Genomic DNA, 19,045 nt, shown 5'->3' with positions numbered 1-19,045 from the left:
CATTGGCTAATACATTTTAGCTGAAGCTAATGCATTTTAAAGACTATACACCCAAAAGTTATTAAATTGATAAAATGTCCAGACCTAGACCCGATTTTGCATCATTTTTATCAGAGGGATTTTTTTTTAATTTATATGTAAATACCAAATTTCAAACATAAACTTAAAGACTTTTTTTAAATTAACTTCTGAATAATTTTTTCTCATTTTATTACAAACTAGCTGCCTTTGATAATCACTTTTTTGCTAGGATAAAAGGTTGCTAAAAAGTATCTTACATAATTGTTTCCCTAGTTAAATCTTTTTTAATTTTCAAATTTCAGCTTACTCCTGTTCGTTCTTCTTTTGATGTCGTACATTGTTCTCTTATCTGCTCTATGCACCTCTTTAATTTTCTATCATCTCACCTAAAAATTGATGAAATTTTAATTAATCCCATAACTTTTTTAATGAATCAAAATATATTTTTAAAGAATATTTTTTACATGGACTAAAGAATTTGTTTCAGACTTTACATGTTGTCTCAGAAAATTATTAAATAAAATTTCTCTGATTCAATAAAAAAGGGGGAAAAAATCTTCGACAGTAGGAAAGCAATTTTTTTTAGTTTAAAAAAGACCGGAACATATTTTTATATATCCAGTTTTATAACATTAACGATTAGTAAATATTTAAAAATGGACGAATTAATTTTATTATAATTATTCACAGTCTATTTGTTAAGTTAAACTTTAATTTCAGTATAACAAATTTGAATTATTTTATTAAAAATTTACAGAAACTTACTCAACATAAAAAAGTAATTTTTATTTTAATACTTTCATCATTAATAAAGAAAAAAAAATCTAGTGCAAAATAGTTGTAACAACAGTGAGAACAATTGTTGATTACAACACTGATTGAGTAAGTGTTCATTACAACAATGAGATAAAAAAAAATTTTTAATTAATTAAAAATGAAAAAAAAATTATACGGCAACTAAATCGATACCTATGAAAAGATAGAATTTTACGTTAATATAAGCTTTATTTTTGGCATAATATTTTCGACAATTATAGTGGTAAAACGACAAAATTTTGCTTAATTTTTTATTATTTAAAATTTTAATTTTAAACATTCGTTCTGAAATGCACATTTCCAGTCTCTAAAATATTATATATGTGTGACAAAATTAGTAGAAATAAGTCAAACAATCATAGAGTCAAACACACACACACACACACACACACACACACACACACAGAGAAAGAGAGTTAAATTAACCCGAAAAAAATATTCTCGCAAAATTTACCCGAAAAAATATTGAAAAACTATCAGTAATGTTTCTACAATCTTCCTGCTTCCTTTGTAGATTAAAAAAAATTACTGTTGGCTTTTTAAAAAATTTTGTTTAATTATACAACCACTCGCTTGTGTGAATAAATACCGTTACCCAACGTAAATTCTTAACCGATGTGCAGAAAAATCTGTTAATTTTAGAATAAACCAATAACTCAAGGCGCTCAAAATCTGCCAGTGAACTAGTATACACGGATTTTTAAGGATTGGAATTTCTTTATGCATTTATAAAAATAATGTTGCCTATCTTAAAATGTGGAAAAAAATTATTTATGAATAAATTACCACAACGATAAAAAAAAATAATGAACATCTGCCAAAACATTTTCTAAGTTAAAGTTCAACCTTTCAAGGTTAGAAATGCTAAAATGAAAGATGTTATTGTTAAATCCGTAATAAGCTGCAAGAAAATATGGATGTCAGCGCGATTCAAGGCTAAATACTACGCAAAATGAAATTTAGGGGGAAAAAATATATTTTTTTTTAGTGACACTTCAAGATTAAGTAAATATGAATACTTCGGACTATAAAAGAAGGGACGTGTACAATAGAATTTAATCCAATACTGAAATGAATTTGATCTTTCATTAAAAAAATAATAATAAAGAAAGAAAGAAAAAGAAGAAGGACAAGGCAATATTCTTCTTTAAGTCAAAAATAAGCTACCATAGCAACAGGGTTTCTGTAATTAAACATTCAAGAAAAAATTACTTGAAAATGCAGCATGTCCAAAATAATGTGTGAACGCATAATTTGGATAAGTGTTATATAAAGAATTAACTGCACAATCAATCCCATAATTCAAATCAATCTATACACATATAATTTTTGTAAACTAGCCGCCTTTGGTGACCAGCTAGTTTGACAGAAATAGTAAAAGTATTTTATTCCAATTACATCTCTTATGCATAACTTGATGCTTACGAATGCACTTTCTAGTGTACATGAACTTTTCATCGGAATAAAATTTTCTGACATCATAATGCCATTAAAATCTTAACTGCTAGGATAATCTGTCTTCTAAATGCACATTGTTTTTTCATTATACTACAATTTTCTAATTCTTGATGTCTATTGATCAGACAGTAAAAAGAATTCTTTTTCCTGCAACAATGAACGAAAATCATGCGATGAAACAAAGAAAATTTGTATTTCATCAAAAAAGTGAAATCTATTGTTACAAATAAGGTAAAGAAATATATATTTTTAAAAATTGTCACAATTTAACAAATATTTGCGCGACTATGAAATCGATATCATTGAAAATACTTTTTTCTTTTTTTTTTTAAGGTTTGGCACGGTGTAAAATTCATTTTTGTGCGATAGGTTTTTCGGAAATAATTACTGAAAAACGCCAAAATTCAGCTTAATTTTAAAACAATTAAAATTTAAAAAAATCGCACTGAGGTGCATTCCAAAGTCCATATGTAGCAAATCTGGTAGTAATCTGGCCTGTAGAGCGCCAACACACACAAATATATTCTTTTTTGTTGTTGTTGTTTGTAAAGAAAAATAACATCATTATTTAAGAAAAAGAAAAATATCACTATTACAAAAACAACTTTTTAAATTTTAGAATGATGTTAAGACCTATTTTTGTGTAATTATGTTTTTAAAAGTTATTATGAAGAAAAAAAACGCCAGAACTTTGCTTAATTTTTGCTTGGAGCGATTTTTCTTTAAAAGAAAAATTACTCAAAGGTCAACAATTGCAATCTCCAAAGCATATCTGTGCTCATCTTAAATATTTATAGCTCTAGTCAAATGGTTTGGCTTGTAGAGCGCCATTTTATTACCAAACTAGCCGCCTTTCGCGACCAGCTGGTTCGCCATGAGTAATGCTTTCTCCTGGCCAACTAATTTTCATTTAAATACTTATGTATCTTGCTCTCTCTCAATAACTTCTTTAGCAAAATATATTCAAACTCCAAATTTCGATAGTCACGTAGCTCATATTATTACAGAAGCCTTACGATAATTTTTTTCATTGTACTATATATCTCTCAAATTTGCAATCCGCTGCCGTGGATTTATATGGAAAATATCACATTTTATATTTATTCCATAACATTGTGCTTCCATGTAAACACGTGCTGAACATCACACTTTCCACGGTTTAGTTTGCAATAAGAGTTAATTTAATCATTCAGTTTGAGTTTTTATCAAGGTGACGGCAACGCACAGATACATTCTTATTGTGCTCTTGTAGCTAATTTTGCTTTCATATTGTGCGAAAGAAATTGCTGGAAAATATGACTATAATATTTTTAAAAAAAAAATTAATTAAAAACAGAATAGAATTTGTAGGTTAAAATATTCGTATCAATGAAAAAAAAATTTTTTTTTTTTTTTAAGATGATTTAAAAAACAGTTTTGTGCTGTAATATTTTCGGAAGTTATCTTGAAAAAATGTCACAATTTAGCTTAAATTAATTTTAATTAATAAAAATTCTAATTATAATTCCAAAAATACCTCTCTAGGTATACTTTATCCTCCAAAGCGCGTGCACACACACATATATATATGCATAGTATAAAATGAAGTCTCCTGAAAGCGGCTGTATGTTTGAACTCGAAAAATACTTAACTGATATTGGAGCTATTTGTACCATTGGGGTAGGACATTTATTGAAGAAGGTTTTAGTATATTGCAGTCCATGGGCAACTTTCTAGAGTTACATCCAAGCAAAATCTTTTGGTCTTGGCACCAGGAAGAAAAACATCCAATATAGTTTACAAAGAAATATTATGAAGCAAGCTGAATTTTATTTTCATATTAGATTATACAGAGTTGATAAACAAGTGTGGAACACAGGGTACAATGACTTATTTGTATATTTTTAAATTTTAAAACGGCCTTTCTACTGTATATTTTTATTAAATTGTTTTGTTTTTGAACATAACTTATTCTTACCTTTTGAACAGTCTAAGTATTTCTGAATGTGTGCTATAAAAAATTGTTTTGTAAATATTTTTGATGAATTCTAAATATATTTTTTATGTTTGATGTTGCTTGGCATATCAGGTGGATGCTAGACTAATATGAGAATTCAGTAATAATAATAATTAAAAAAAAAACGCACACACACAACCTTGCATTAGAAAGAACAAAGAGCAAAAAATGTCGGAATTTATCTATAAATAATTAATTTTTTCAAGCAAAAAAAAAAAAAAAAAAAAAAAAACCCCGCCAAATTTTACAAACGCATGATCAGTAAGAAAAAAAAAATAATAATAATACAGCGGTATGTTGTTGTCCCGTTGGGACCTACTGGCCGTGTTATAAAAGACCTAGTGTAAACCCAGCATTAAGTTTAAAGCTAATTTTTCTTCTTGGATGCTATGGCATGGACAACAATGTGCGGGTACTGCTAGTAAAATATAATTATTTATTTCATTTAGACAATTTTAACAGTACTACACAGTATGTATATCTATTACTAAAGATTTACAAATTAAAAATTGGGCCCAGATTTGAATGGATATCCTGTATATATTAAACCATGTTTACCTTAAATAAAACTGATTTATAGAATTAATAATACAGATATTGCAAACAATCATAGAAAACCTTTTTTTTTACATTTATTTTTTTAGAAAATATCACATTTCTTATTTCATTTCATATAGTCATGTGCTGAAAATTGCATTTTTCTAGATTTAATTTGCAGTAGCAATTAACTTATTTTTTAAATATGAGCTTTTGTCAATGTCATGGCAACGCGTTGATAAAAATTAATTATTTATTTTCCCATTGACGTAAAACGTACACGTTCAGCTTAAATTTATTTTTATTTTGTACGAAATAAATTGTTGAAAAATACAATTAAATTATTTTTTAAAAATTCATTAAAATAGAAATTTAATTTTTTAGTTAAAACATTAATATTATCGAAAAGATTATTTTTTGAACTTCAATATGATGCAAAAATCAATTTTGTGCTGTAATATTATCGGAAGTTATAGCGGAAAAACACCAAAATTTCGCTTAATTTTTAATTAATTAAAATTCTAATTAAAAATTTTAAAAAATCCCTCCAAGGTGTAAATTTCCGGCCACCAAGGTATACACATGCCAAATTTCGTAGATCGAACGATCTGGCCTGTAGAGCGCCAACACACACAGAAAGTACAACTAGAAATTACATTTTAATTTGGAATTTATATTTTGTAGTTGAAAGTCGAAGAGTTATTGTATATCATTTCAAATAATTATTAATTGATTTGAGGTAAGGATCTTCGATTTGTTTCATTTTAATGGTTTCTGCATTAAAGATTACTTTAAATACGAATATATATTCTCGGGATACTCTATATAGTCAGTTTTCTAAAAAATCATGCACTTAGTGTATTAAAATCATACAATTCTTTATTTATATATTTTTCTTTCTATATTTTTTCTGCCAGCTGTAAACAGATGGGAGAAACACAATGGATTTAAAAAAAAAGACATTAGGTTCTTAAATGATAGATTTTGCAATGCATGTTGGATTTCAGACAAAAATCAAAATATATTTTGCAGGACAATAGTCTTTGATAAGCATATGAAAATTCTACTTGCTAGTATTTTAATCTTAAAAAATAAATGATCAAACATTATTTTTAAAAAAATCAATCACCTAAAACAAAGTTAAATATGTGTAACAATCAAATTACTCAGCAAACCAATTCAGCCAAATTTCCTTTAACTGTCTCATTATTTTTTAGTCCAGTCTTATAATGCATTTCTAATCATATTAACACTGACATATTTTTTCTACATCATGTATTTCCTAAAATGGATTGCACTTCAAGTTTGAAATCGGTAACATATTACTCAATTCAAGTAAACCACAATTTTTTAAATGTACTATAGACTTGCCTACACAGAATATAATGTATTTCATATCCTACATCATTTTTATTGATGGCATTACAATAATGATACCAATTTTTATGCTCCTTTTTGTTTTCCTACACTAATAAATGATTAAACCATTAATAACTCTAGAATAGAAAATTTGGACATTGCAATTATGAATTTCAAATGTGCCATTGAGAAAATTTATTGGTTTTGGCAACTACATAATCCTCTTTTGCTACTCCCCCAATTTATAAGCATTTTTGTCTTATTTCATATGCGAGAGATCATTAAATTTTGAAAAATCATGTAACCTACAACAATCTTACTTATGTAATGAAAATTTATTAGGTCACAACTGCTATTTCATGTGATATTTAACTTAATTCCCGATTTCTTCTGCAAACAACTATTTCTAAAATAATAATATACATGACATACAGATTAAAAATTTCTTCATTGTTAAAACAAACTAGTCTTTCCCATAGCAACAAGTTACAACTAAACCAAATATAATGTTGCTTTTTAATTTCCCATCTTAGCCCTAAACAATAAATAATTAAAACATTTTCACAAATTGATATTTGTATACAAAAGTTAAAAAAAGAATTGGATTTAAAAAAAAATTCTTGATTATATATCAAGACTATACAATATAATTCAAATTATCCAGATTAATTTTGATATACCAAGCCAGATAATTGACGAAAATAATTTCTTATAAAAAAGATAAACTCGGTAGTAAATATTAATTTAATAACAATTAAAAATAATATTTATATTTTGTATACTTGCATACTGTATTAAAATACCACCATGTGAACAATACAGACAAGCCAGTTGTTTTGCTATCTGTACTTGAGGATCCACCATGCCCAAAGTGGTCTCGATAACTGGCATTCTACTATATTTAAAATAAAATATTCAAAATTTAAATTTTAACTACAATGTTTCAGAATATATTTGATAAAATGTTAAATATTATCTACTTTCTTATAAAGCATTTATTATCTTTATTGAATAGTACTGGATTCAATCATAAGGCAATAAGTGACTTGTATTTCATTTGTAACTATAACGGAAGCACTAAATTGATGTGACATAACTAATTAAAAAATTTTAGATCCTATTTTTATCAACAAATAGACAATTTACCAATATGAAATATGGACTTTCTTCTAATAGCAGTTTTTATGCATAAATTAAGATATATGTAAATTGAGAAATAAAAATGCAAGCAAAAAATAAAAACTATAAAGCATATTTTAAAAAATCATAGTATGCATGAGAAATTAATTTTATTATTTTAAATTAAAAAAGTAAAAAAAAAGGAGGGGGATTTTTAAAAAATGATGCAATAAACAATGATAAAAAAAAGTCTATCATTAAAATTTCAATTTAAAAAAGAGAGAGAAAGCAACCTTGATGGCAAATTTTGGAAAAAGAAATAAAAATATAAAGGAACTAAAATTTTCATTTTAGTTACATTTGGTTAGAAATTTCATCTTTTTCAAGAATACTAAAAAAAATTATTATTATTTCTATTGTTTATTCCTTATAAGAGGAATATTAAAAAAATTTTAATTTATTTTTCTTAAAATCAATTTATACCAAGAACATTTCAAACAGACCAATATAAAATGATAGAATTTAGAATTAATGCTGATTAGGATGTGAAATTAAATTATAAAAAATTTGTAGCATAATAAAGAGAAAATCCATAGTCTAAATATATTGAATATGACTGCTGCACTTCATGAACAGTTTGATTAACAGTAACAATTTCAGGAAAAACATAGTCCTGAAATTGCTAACAGAAATGCGAAACTACAGGTTTGGCAATTAAGACAGTTCAATAGACCCAACAAAGATTAATGCTAGACATTTGATTTATTATTTTCCTTTAGCAAAATGAATTTAAAAAAAGTAACTGGAAAAGTTAAGGTCAGTAAAACAAAGTGTGCTTAAGATGCATACAAAAATTCACTTTCACTTTTTTTTAGAAAATTATTTTTAACTTCTAAATTTTATTAATTGTTATCTGCTGTTAAAAACTGTAAATGCAGCATCATTTTGAAAATATTTAATACACATAAAACTTCATTAACTAATATTATTAATTAATTCATGAAGTATGATTACAGTATTATTTGAAATCCAGAAGAAATTCCTGCCCACTATGATTTTTAACATGTTTTAGACTTTAAATCCCTTTTAATTAAACAATTAAAATTTTCCAAAAGGAATTACAGATACTATATGTACATATTTGAATTATTTAACCAATTTACGTCTGTCAATTTAAGTCTTAATAATTACATCCTTTATTTTCTCTAATACAAGAATGATTTAAATCTATTTTATATAATAACATAAATAACTACATATGCTTATTGCAACGATGATGGAATAGTTCACTTTTTAGGAGCAACACTTTACACGAGAAATTATATCTAGAATACATTTTTATTTATTTGTCTCAATAGGTGAAATAAATTGTGTTTATTAATAAAATACAAAAATTTTGTCTCTTATCTTGCAATATTTTACCAAGATAACTCTTAAAAAAGCATTCAATGTTAAAAAAGTATGCTATTTTAGAATTCTGTAGTTTCCACAGAATATATCATACCCCATATTATATATAATTTACCATTGTCAAAACTATATACATATATATTTTTTTACCACTTTAATAAAATTATGCACCGTTTTTTAATTATAATGCAAACAAAAACTTCAGCTTTAATTTTACAAAATATAATGAAATCCTGACTTTAACATATGAAAGCTAATGAAATTAAAACCACGGAGAGAAAATTGTTTGCTATCTTTGATGAAATCAAAATTCCGTGAATTGAAAATCAAATAGTGTAGAAAAATGTAATGGTATATTTAATAGTGGTGTATAATAAAGAAATCACTGAAACAAGAGATGAAAGATTAAACAGAAGTGAAATCTGACTTTCTTCGTGGTCAAAAAATACAATTGTTTATTTAGGTCTTAAAACTATACAAAATTGAAGCAGAGCTAAAAGCTGGTTGCACTAAATGTATTATAAAATTTCTGAAGGTGACAATAAAATAACAATAACTTAAGTTGTCTTAATGCTGATAGATGCAAGTATTTAAAAAATTCAAACAATTGCACAAATGTTAAATCCACCACTCTTTTTATATTCTCTATACATGAATGCACATACAAGTGAATGTCAAACTTTGGTATTTACAGTGATGCTATATACAAGAGGAGAAATGTAGATTACAATTTGACTATTTACAATACAGCTCTGGGTTATCTGTGACCATCCTTAGAGTACCGTCGCCTTTTCACTGGAACCAACATTTCTTGTGTATCTGAAAAGACAAAATAAATAAATTCACTGATTATTAAAAATAGCCTTTTTAAGTCTACAGGTAGGAAAGACAAATTTCAGATTCTTTGGGCATATAATCTGTTGTCCTTTCAATTATATTCACAAATCTTCAAGAAATGCTAATTAATAAAATTTAGATTTCAATAACCCACTATGAAAAGCAGGAAAAATTCTAAAATCATAACTCATTATTGCCATATATCTGATCTTTTAAATTAATTCCTTTTTTCTCCTCTTTATTTTTACCAACATATTTTCTTTGCACATTGCAAGATAAACTATTATTAATCAGAAAGTAGATTGAAAATGGTACATGAATTGCCATTAGAAATTATGATTGAGTGTCCAGAATTGATATGAATGATGATAGTATTTTGTCTTTCTTCACAGAATTACAAACAAGGCAATTTTTGCAGCAATCAGTTTCTGCCAACTTTTTCAATGTAATACATAAATAATTTTGTATTTTGAAGCTTTCTCAGTTCGTTCTATATATTTAGAAAAACCTTTAATTTTTTTTTCATATTTAAAGTAATTCATTTTACTTACGACCAATTATTAATAACTAGAGCAACATATTATAAGTTGAAAAAATATCGAAAAAAAAAAAAAATGAATTCTTTTACAATTAAAAAAAATAAATAAATTGCTTAAACAATCTTTCAAAATATTTAACAAAGTTTATAAAATACAATAAGAGGGGAAAAAATCCTGAACAATACAGCTTCCTTAAAATTATATAATCAATGTTCATACTAAATAGCTACACAGAATATGCATAAAATCTAGATATCTTAATGAATGCATTTAACCAAGAGAAATGTCATTTGCACTTTAAACACGTTTTTACTGGAACACTGATTTTTTTTTTTTAAATTGGCAGCCCCATTCATAACACTTTATATATCAAATTGTGAATGACCAATGATGCAGGGGAGAATCAACATATTGACAGGATAAGCAATTTGGATAAAGGCTTTGAGTAGAAATTATGTTTATGGATAAATCTAACAAGTGAATCCAATCTAGATATTAATTTGAATTACTTTAATTACTGAATACATTAAGAAATTTTAGTATATTTAACAGTTATCATAATTATGCAACAAATTTATAAAAATAGGGATGCGGGTATTTAAAAAAAATTACTCTTTAGTTGATAAAAAAATACAAAATCAAACAAAAATCTATTGTTCTAATGGGGGAATTTTTTCGATCTGTTTTATTTTTTGAATTTCACTTTTTCAAACCCTTTTTGATGCTAAGAGAAATATACTAAGAAGAATTAGACAAGATATAAAAATATTTTTTTATGAATATAATTAATCCTTTTATTAAAAAAAGTTAGGTTATAAAAAAGAATTAATTGTAGATTTTCAACAAATAGTAAAATATAGTTATATTAACAGAATGTATGATAAAATCCATGTAATAAATAAAAAGAATGAACTAGTCAGCCACACACCAACCACTGATTTGATTTTGACAATTTTTGTTTCACTTGAAAGCTCATAATCTCTAGATATATCATCAATGGTCACCTGCTTTTTTTCACCTACCATACCAAAATTATATATAAAATACTGCTTCACTAGACATTCTCTAAGGGGAACACATCAATAGAATTCATTAGCCAAAATCATTCTAGCAATATCGAAAACTTTTCTTTTATTTCATACTAGCCCCTTTGGCGACCAACCGGTTCGCCAATCTTAATGTTCGTTAAAATTTTAATAATTAAATATTTTATGAAATTCCTACTTAAATAACTTCTTCAACAAAATATTTTAAAACTTCAAAGTTTGATAGTTATATAATTTTCTCATAATATTCAGTCATAATGTAATATGTATCTCTAATTTTCTGTTAGCTCCTGTAGAATTTATGCTTTAAATTAAAGTGGAAATGATTAATCTGCAATTAACATAATATTTTTTACTGAAATAAAGCATTTTTTTATAACATGATTACTGAAAACAGAGTCACTAAGCGTTTAAACTTTATGGGTACTAAAGAATATCTTTCTTAATTTATGTAATATTTCAAGAATTTGTCAACAAAATTTTTTCAGATTCATCATGACCAGATCGATTAATTAACAATGTTTAATTTTAAATGCATCAAACAGTAAGAAAATAAAACGAATCGTTTAAAATAATCAGTTGAAAACAGGTTAAAAAACTACTTAAAAAACGATATACTTAAAACTATAAGCATATACAAAAAAAATATATAACTAACATAAATACAATTTAATTACAAAAGCATGCAACTAAAATAAAAATAATTCAAATCAAGTTTGCATCCATTGATAATATTTGTCAACAATCAGAACACAATGCGCATGCGTGAATTTTCAACGTCAGTTACGGTAAAACAAATGTGAGAATTTTTCTACGCCAATTGGTGTAACACAATGCAGATTAGAAATTTTTAATTTCCATTATTCTGTTTTATTTTAATTCAGAAGTACTTCAGAATGAATCTGAAAGATCGATTAATTAACAATGTTTAAATTTAAATGCATCAAACACTTAGAAAATAAACAGAATCGAAATAATCGGTCTAAAAATGTTAAGCCAAACCTCATTAGCGTGGGGGGGGGGGGGGAATGAAGCCTTACTTATTTGGCGGTGAGAAAAATGAAGATTTTTTGGCGGGAAAGTTAGTTTTTAATTAATAATTAAAATTCTAATTAAAAATTTAAAAAAAAGGGACCCCAAGTGCACAATTTCGATCCAAGGTATACAAGTACCAAATTGGGTAGTTGTAGGTCAAACGGTCTGGCCTGTAGAGCTCCAACACACACACACACACACACACATTGAGCTTCATTATAAGTATAGAAGAATGCCAATAATAATTTTAAAAAAAATACTCATTAATGTTTATCTACCCCTTTCATCTCTATTTTGAGACAAATTGAAAAATAAAATTTTAAAATTCTAATTAAAAATTAAAAAAAAAGGGACCCTAGGTGCACAATTCCGATCCAAGGTATACATGTACCAAATTGGGTAGTTGTAGGTCAAACGGCCTGGCCTGTAGAGCTCCAACACACACACACACATTGAGCTTCATTATAAGTATAGAAGAATGCCAATAATAATTTTAAAAAAATACTCATTAATGTTTATCTACCCCTTTCATCTCTATTTTGAGATACATTGAAAAATAAAATTTTAAAATTCTAATTAAAAATTTAAAAAAAAGGGACCCTAAGTGCACAAGTAGTACTTGAAAGTTTATTGACATGATTATACCACATTAATAACCTTAGACAATTTCATAAATTTAATGATTGATACAAATAGTCATGTTAATTGGCTAATTTTGATAGAACAGATTTTATTGAAAACAAATAAATTACTTCTTTAAATTACTATTGTACAAAAATGAGAGAGCATTTTGATTGGTTAATAATACTTGCAAAATGATGAAGTTAACAGATGACAAAATTTGGTGAAATTAATTTAGTTTTTGAGATTGAGGAACCCAGTCAAAATCTTCCTTTACAGAATCGCTTAATAATGGAGGTAGAGGAGGGTAGACACATCTTAGAATCATAAATTTTGATATAAAATAAAAATCTGCAAAACTGGCACATAAAATAGTTTATTTAATGATTCACTTTTAAAATGATTCTCTACAGTTACCAACAAGAATGCACAAAGAAGGGTTTTGAGATTTTTTTCGTAAATGGACGATGGTGGTGAGCTACTTATATGTATATCATTAAATAAAATATAAGAAATCAGTATAATGGTTGTGACTGGTTCTTTGATTTTGTTAGTTAATATAAATATATAGACTGAGAGAGAAGAGCTGGTCACCAAATTATAAAATTAGAACTATTATAGGATAAATATGTTTAGAATTACAAAATTTTTTAGTTTTTCCTTTCTTTCTTTTCTTTCTTTTTTTTTTTTAACTCAAAAATTGCCATAGAACAAGTCAATTGCCAAATATAACCCTTAATAAATATTGAGCTAATTAATTTGATCTTTAGATTTGCAAGCTGGTCCAGTTATTGCATTAGAATTCTCAAACTGTTTTGTATGCATATATTTGAAGGGATATTCTTGCAGATTTCTCAAGAAGCAGTAGAATTTCAAACCATTTTTATTTTATTTCTATTAGATTATATATAGAAAATCTGAATATTTTTATTATTCTTGTCAAAATTAACTGTTAACTTTCGTCCACTACCAATTAAAAGTAAGGGTAAAAGACATCCCTAAGTATTTTATATTTCTTAGACAAAAAAGTAACACTGAGTCTTATCTACAAATTCAACATTTAGAATACCTGCACGCAGGCAAGTTATTTTATTTTTAGTATTATTATTTTTTAATTTTGAGTATTTTTAAAAATAAAAATTAGATTGAAAATTGAAAAAACTTTAAGAAGTAACGACATAATAAACAGACAAAAAAAAAAAAGAGCAACAGACAAATTATTTATCTAAATATATTTAGGAAAATACTTATATTCAAGGAAAAAATATAAAGCAATAATGAAATTCTATCCATAGGGGAGGGAGATCTGATGACTGCTTATTTTTTACAAAAGAACAAGAAGTAATTACCAGTAGTAGCCCGTGTTTTTCTTTTGGCTCCTATAGAATTACTTTCTTCTTTATTATTATTAAGCATGCTTGCTTTTGCCTCTTGATCTCTAATACGACCACTTCTTTGCACACTGACTTTTGTATTAACTTGATCTTGGGCTGTAATAAAAAAAATAAAAAATTACATTGTAGGATAATTTTAAGAATGAAAAATTTTAAATATAGGTTTAAGTAGTCCTTAAACCTATATACCTACATATTGGAATATATTTATATTTTGGAGGACTGCTTACATTAAAATCATTGCAATAGAAATTTATTGCATTTATATATAAATCAAAAATAAACAGTTACTTTATTATAATATTTAGTAGAACAACTTAAGTTTGTTCAACTGTTTAGTATGCTGCAACAAATACTGCAAAGAATTTGGTCAGCAATTTTTTTTTTTTTTTGTAAAAATTTAAATAATTTTTTACTTATTTTTTAAAAAAAAGACTTTACTACTTTTCAAATGCAAATTTTAAAATTTATTGAAATATAATATACAAGTTTTGAATAAATTTAAAGAAAAATCTAATACTTTTTTTTTACTGGAAAGCAAAGAAATGCATAGCTTTCCGATCATTACTTATTATATACAGTTTTATATGCTGATTACACTACAGTTGCATTTACATTACAGTGCATTGTTTCACCAAATAAATATCCAATTTCTGAAATACTAAAGACACTTTGATATTTTTACATGAGTACATATAACAAAATAAAATATATTTAGGCACTGAAACTTCTTAAATGGGGTGAAAATAACTCATAAGCTGGAAATGCCAAGCAAAAAACGTTTCAAACCAAGCATTATAGAACCTTTTTGATAATTATTCAGCTTGGGACAAATTGGAAACTTGTCAAAAGTGAGCTCTGTTCCAAAAGATTCCACATAAATATATTAACCCTTGTGTAATTTGAAATTTAAAAAAAAAAAAAATTAGTTAAATTTTATCCACAAATTTCCTAAATAGTTTAGATTGTTTATTGTTTAGCAACTTCTATTACACAAATAAAATAAGTTCTTTAATAAATGTATTTCCAAATCTCATGAATATCCATTAGCTTTATGCAATAGATGTGGTTTAATAATAATTTTTATTTATATAGACTGCAAGGATAAAATTTGGAAAATTTACATTTAATTACTTAAGCATTAAACAAGATTAAAATATATATCATGTTTCAATAATTTAAAATTATTAACTTTAATCATTAAAAAATACTTTTTCGTTTTCCTATAATATCTTAAGTATTGTTAAAGTAATAATCTGCAGATTATTGGATTCTGCTTCATAAATTTACCTTCTAAAATTATTTTTGATCTCATGAATTATATGTAGTTCATCAATAATAAAGCAGGAAAATATATATATAAAAAAGAATGCCAGCACACATGGAAAAATAGCAACAAATGAAAAGATGAATGTCAAAATCCAAATTTCAAATAAATGAAATAATAAAGAAAATAAAAATCTCAGAATCAAAAAGCAAAAAGCAGTGCAATTAAAATGTAAATAGTTAACTATATAAACTATATATCAGCAAAGATACTAATCTCTTCACTTTTTTGACTGAAGAAAGAAAATTGTTATATAGTAGTATTATATTTTATTACAAACAGAATCACAAGTTTTAACCATATCAATGTTTAATAAAACTAGCAATTCAAAAATTACACAAATGTTTCATGAAAAATATAAATTTTATTAAATCCATAATATTTTTTAACTGAGCTTTAATGAGAGAGGCAATAATACTTTACAATTATTTTTTTAAAAGCTTAAGTCCATTAACTTTATCAAGAGAGGGGGGAATCCAAAATTGTTCTCATATTATTATTAGCATAATAAACAGTCAGAACAGAAAGCAGCTGGGTGGGTAAGCGAAAACAACATGAGGTTAGATGCATCAAGTAGAATATCATGGAAAATTAGAAGAAAAAAAATAGTGCACCTCAAAAACATCCCTCCCATGTTTAGCTGTAGCTGGAGATGACCAGAATATGCAAATATTTTTTAGCTAAAAAAACAAACAAAGAACTCTTCCGAGACATTTATGCAAGCTTCAAACAGTGACTAAAAACAAGTAAAAAGTAAGACATATCATTGTAAACTGTTCAACAATAAGAGAAGGTAAAGCAGTTCTAACAATTTTCCATGGCGATGATTAAACTCCATAATTATTTTCTAAAATAGTCCTTGCCTTTTTAAATGGTAAAAATAATAGTTATGACCAATAAGATAAAATTTCGAATTAAAATACAAATATTTCCGACACTTTTCAAATTTACTTTTATTAAACCGATTCTGTCATACAAAAATTATGCTGAATGTTCCTTTAACTTTGTAATAGCTTTATAGCTGTAATTACATCAACAATACTTGATTGGCATTCTTTTTTTAAATTCTATATGAAGATAAATTTTTTTAATGTTTATCAGCTTAAATTAAAACTTTTCATTTATTTTTCCAATCCAGTACAAGTTCTGAACATATTCAACATTCCATTTGTTTCAATAAATAAATAATCCAACTTTCAACAATGGAGTATGAAGAGGAAAATGAAGCAGCATTTTTTAAAAACTAAGCAAATTATATTCAAATATTTGATAATATCTAATCCCTTTTTTATGTATGAAAAAAATCAAAACTGAGACACATAAACGGACACAAAAATATAAGGCAAGAAACATTTCAGCTATCACATATCTTCACAATAAAAAATAAAATTTTGTAGGATATTTTTTTTGATAATTTTTATTCAAAAACATTAAAAACCTTGCACCCCATCATGATTTACTGGTGCATCTTAATCATCTTAAGATTCTCTCTGACATAATATAGTCAGAATTTTTCCAAAGCCATAACATAGAAACAGAAAAGAATTAAATATTATATAATTGTGAAAATAGAAAATCTATATTTTATGATCATAAAAAAATGTCTCATCTTGGCTTAAAATATATATAAAAAAAAAATCAGAGTTGTCTTAAAGCAATTGAAATGACTTTCTTTAATGTTCAGTTTTAAAACAAAGAGTTCATTTCTGCCAGCCAATTTTAAAAAATAACAGAATATTAATAAAAAATATGATTTATATTCTTTGAATACTAATTTTTCTGAATTTTCAAATAAGGATAATTGGTTGTTAAAAGGACTGAAAAGCTGAATTAGTACTGGAAATTGTCTATAAAAGATACTCAACAATTCTTTTTTAATATCTTATCTCAGATATGCATTAAAAAATAAATCTATAAATATCCAATCTTGAAACATTAAATCACAAACTATTTTCTCAGCAAAGTCTAGAATATTAAATCTAACTAAATAATAGTCAACATAATTTGAAATAGAGATAATTTTATATTCTAAAATTAATTATTAAAAAAGCAATAAAAACATTTCTTTTTCTTTCCATAGAAAATAGTGGCAACTTAAAACATTCTTAAATAGTGTCAGACTGAAATGAAACATTACACAACTAACTAGATTGATTAATGTGCTGATTTATTAGAAGTTTTATAAGATTTATATCCAAGGCTAAGGGCATGGTGGCATACATTAAGCATTTATCTTCTATCAAAGATGTGTGTGTGTGTGGGGGGGGGGGGCAGGCTTTTATCTTATTTCCAGAACTGAATCCAAATAAATAAGTCTTTTAAAACATTTTTTTTTTAAATTATCAAATGATTTTTTTATCTATTTTTATGCAACAATAAAAACAAAACTTAATTAAAAGAGAAAAATTTAATATTGTGTGAACAAACTGATATATAAAAATTCATCTGGTAAATTCAATTTAAAAATTGTAAAAATAATTCAAAGCGATTTAATTATATTCATATCTTTTTTTATAAATAACAAAAATTTTCTGGGAATCGATCCTACAATTCAGAACATGATCAGACGACAAAAACAGCACTTAAAGAAGCACCTCTGCTCTAAACTATCTACAAATGGAAGACCTTGATGGATTTAGCATGTATCAGACATAAAATCATACATTAAATTAAATCTGGAATCAGCAATCTTCTGATCCTAAATCTTAGTTTAGAAATTTAATTAATATTAGCATTCAAGCATTTCCTTCAAGGCTAATTAATTATATAAGCATTCAAAGAATTAATGCAAATATAATTAAAAAATATTAGCACTGATTATATTAAATGTTCTTCCTATTTAATGAAAAGCAATTAATTAATTTGTCTTTTCTATCAAATTATAAAGGAAAAATTAGTGTGTTAAGAACATAAAGCATGAAAAGAATATACAGCCAAAATATCTTAGCAAATACTCATAATAAAATCAATCATTCATTAAGCACATAGAATAATTAATGAATTCTAACAATTCATCCTGATAAAATGAATAAAAAGCAAAAGCACAACAGCAAATAATTACATATAAATGCATCAAAAAGCGATAATATATACCAATATTTCCTCCACATCAACTTTTAAAAAATTAGATAATTTAACATCCAATTAAATTAAATAATATAGCAAAAAAAAAAAACACCATGAATAATTAGCTGTAGTAAAATATTTTGTCACATAACAAATTAATAGTAGAATGATGAACACAGCAGAATAAGCCTTTGAAAACACATGAAGATACAAAAATACAATAAAAATTAATGCTTTAACTTATTATGTGCAGGCTTGCAAAAATATATCAGCTAAAGCAAATTCTTCACCCAGACAATCACACATCTTACAATGAAGTTATCAAATAGTTATATTTACTCTCTTAACTTAAAAAGAATTATTAATGTATGCAAATACAAAAAAGAGAATTAATTGTTATAATTTATAAGTATAAATTTAATTATGGAGTTGTACTGAGAAAGCACAAAAGTGGGGAAAGGGTG

The 19,045-nt window shown here is 25.7% G+C and overlaps 1 protein-coding gene across 2 annotated transcripts in view; it reads right to left on the bottom strand.

Moving 5' to 3' along the window:
• Positions 1–9,334: 9,334 nt before the first annotated feature.
• The window catches only part of LOC129962505 (serine-rich adhesin for platelets-like), a 37,479-nt gene continuing 27,768 nt past the window's right edge, over positions 9,335–19,045 (bottom strand). For both annotated transcript variants that reach the window (XM_056076247.1, XM_056076248.1), the window contains 2 exons: positions 14,144–14,284; positions 9,335–9,535 (listed from right to left, as the gene is read on the bottom strand). In XM_056076247.1, the coding sequence (XP_055932222.1) occupies positions 9,474–9,535; positions 14,144–14,284 (203 nt within the window). In that variant the 3' untranslated portion in view covers positions 9,335–9,473. The remainder of the gene's footprint in view (positions 9,536–14,143; positions 14,285–19,045) is intronic.

The sequence above is a fragment of the Argiope bruennichi genome, chromosome 3 (assembly GCF_947563725.1).
Source record: "Argiope bruennichi chromosome 3, qqArgBrue1.1, whole genome shotgun sequence".
In the NCBI taxonomy this organism is placed as follows: Eukaryota; Metazoa; Arthropoda; class Arachnida; order Araneae; family Araneidae; genus Argiope; species Argiope bruennichi.
The sequence above is the reverse complement of the archived record's forward strand: the minus strand, read 5'-3'. Positions and strand labels throughout refer to the sequence as shown.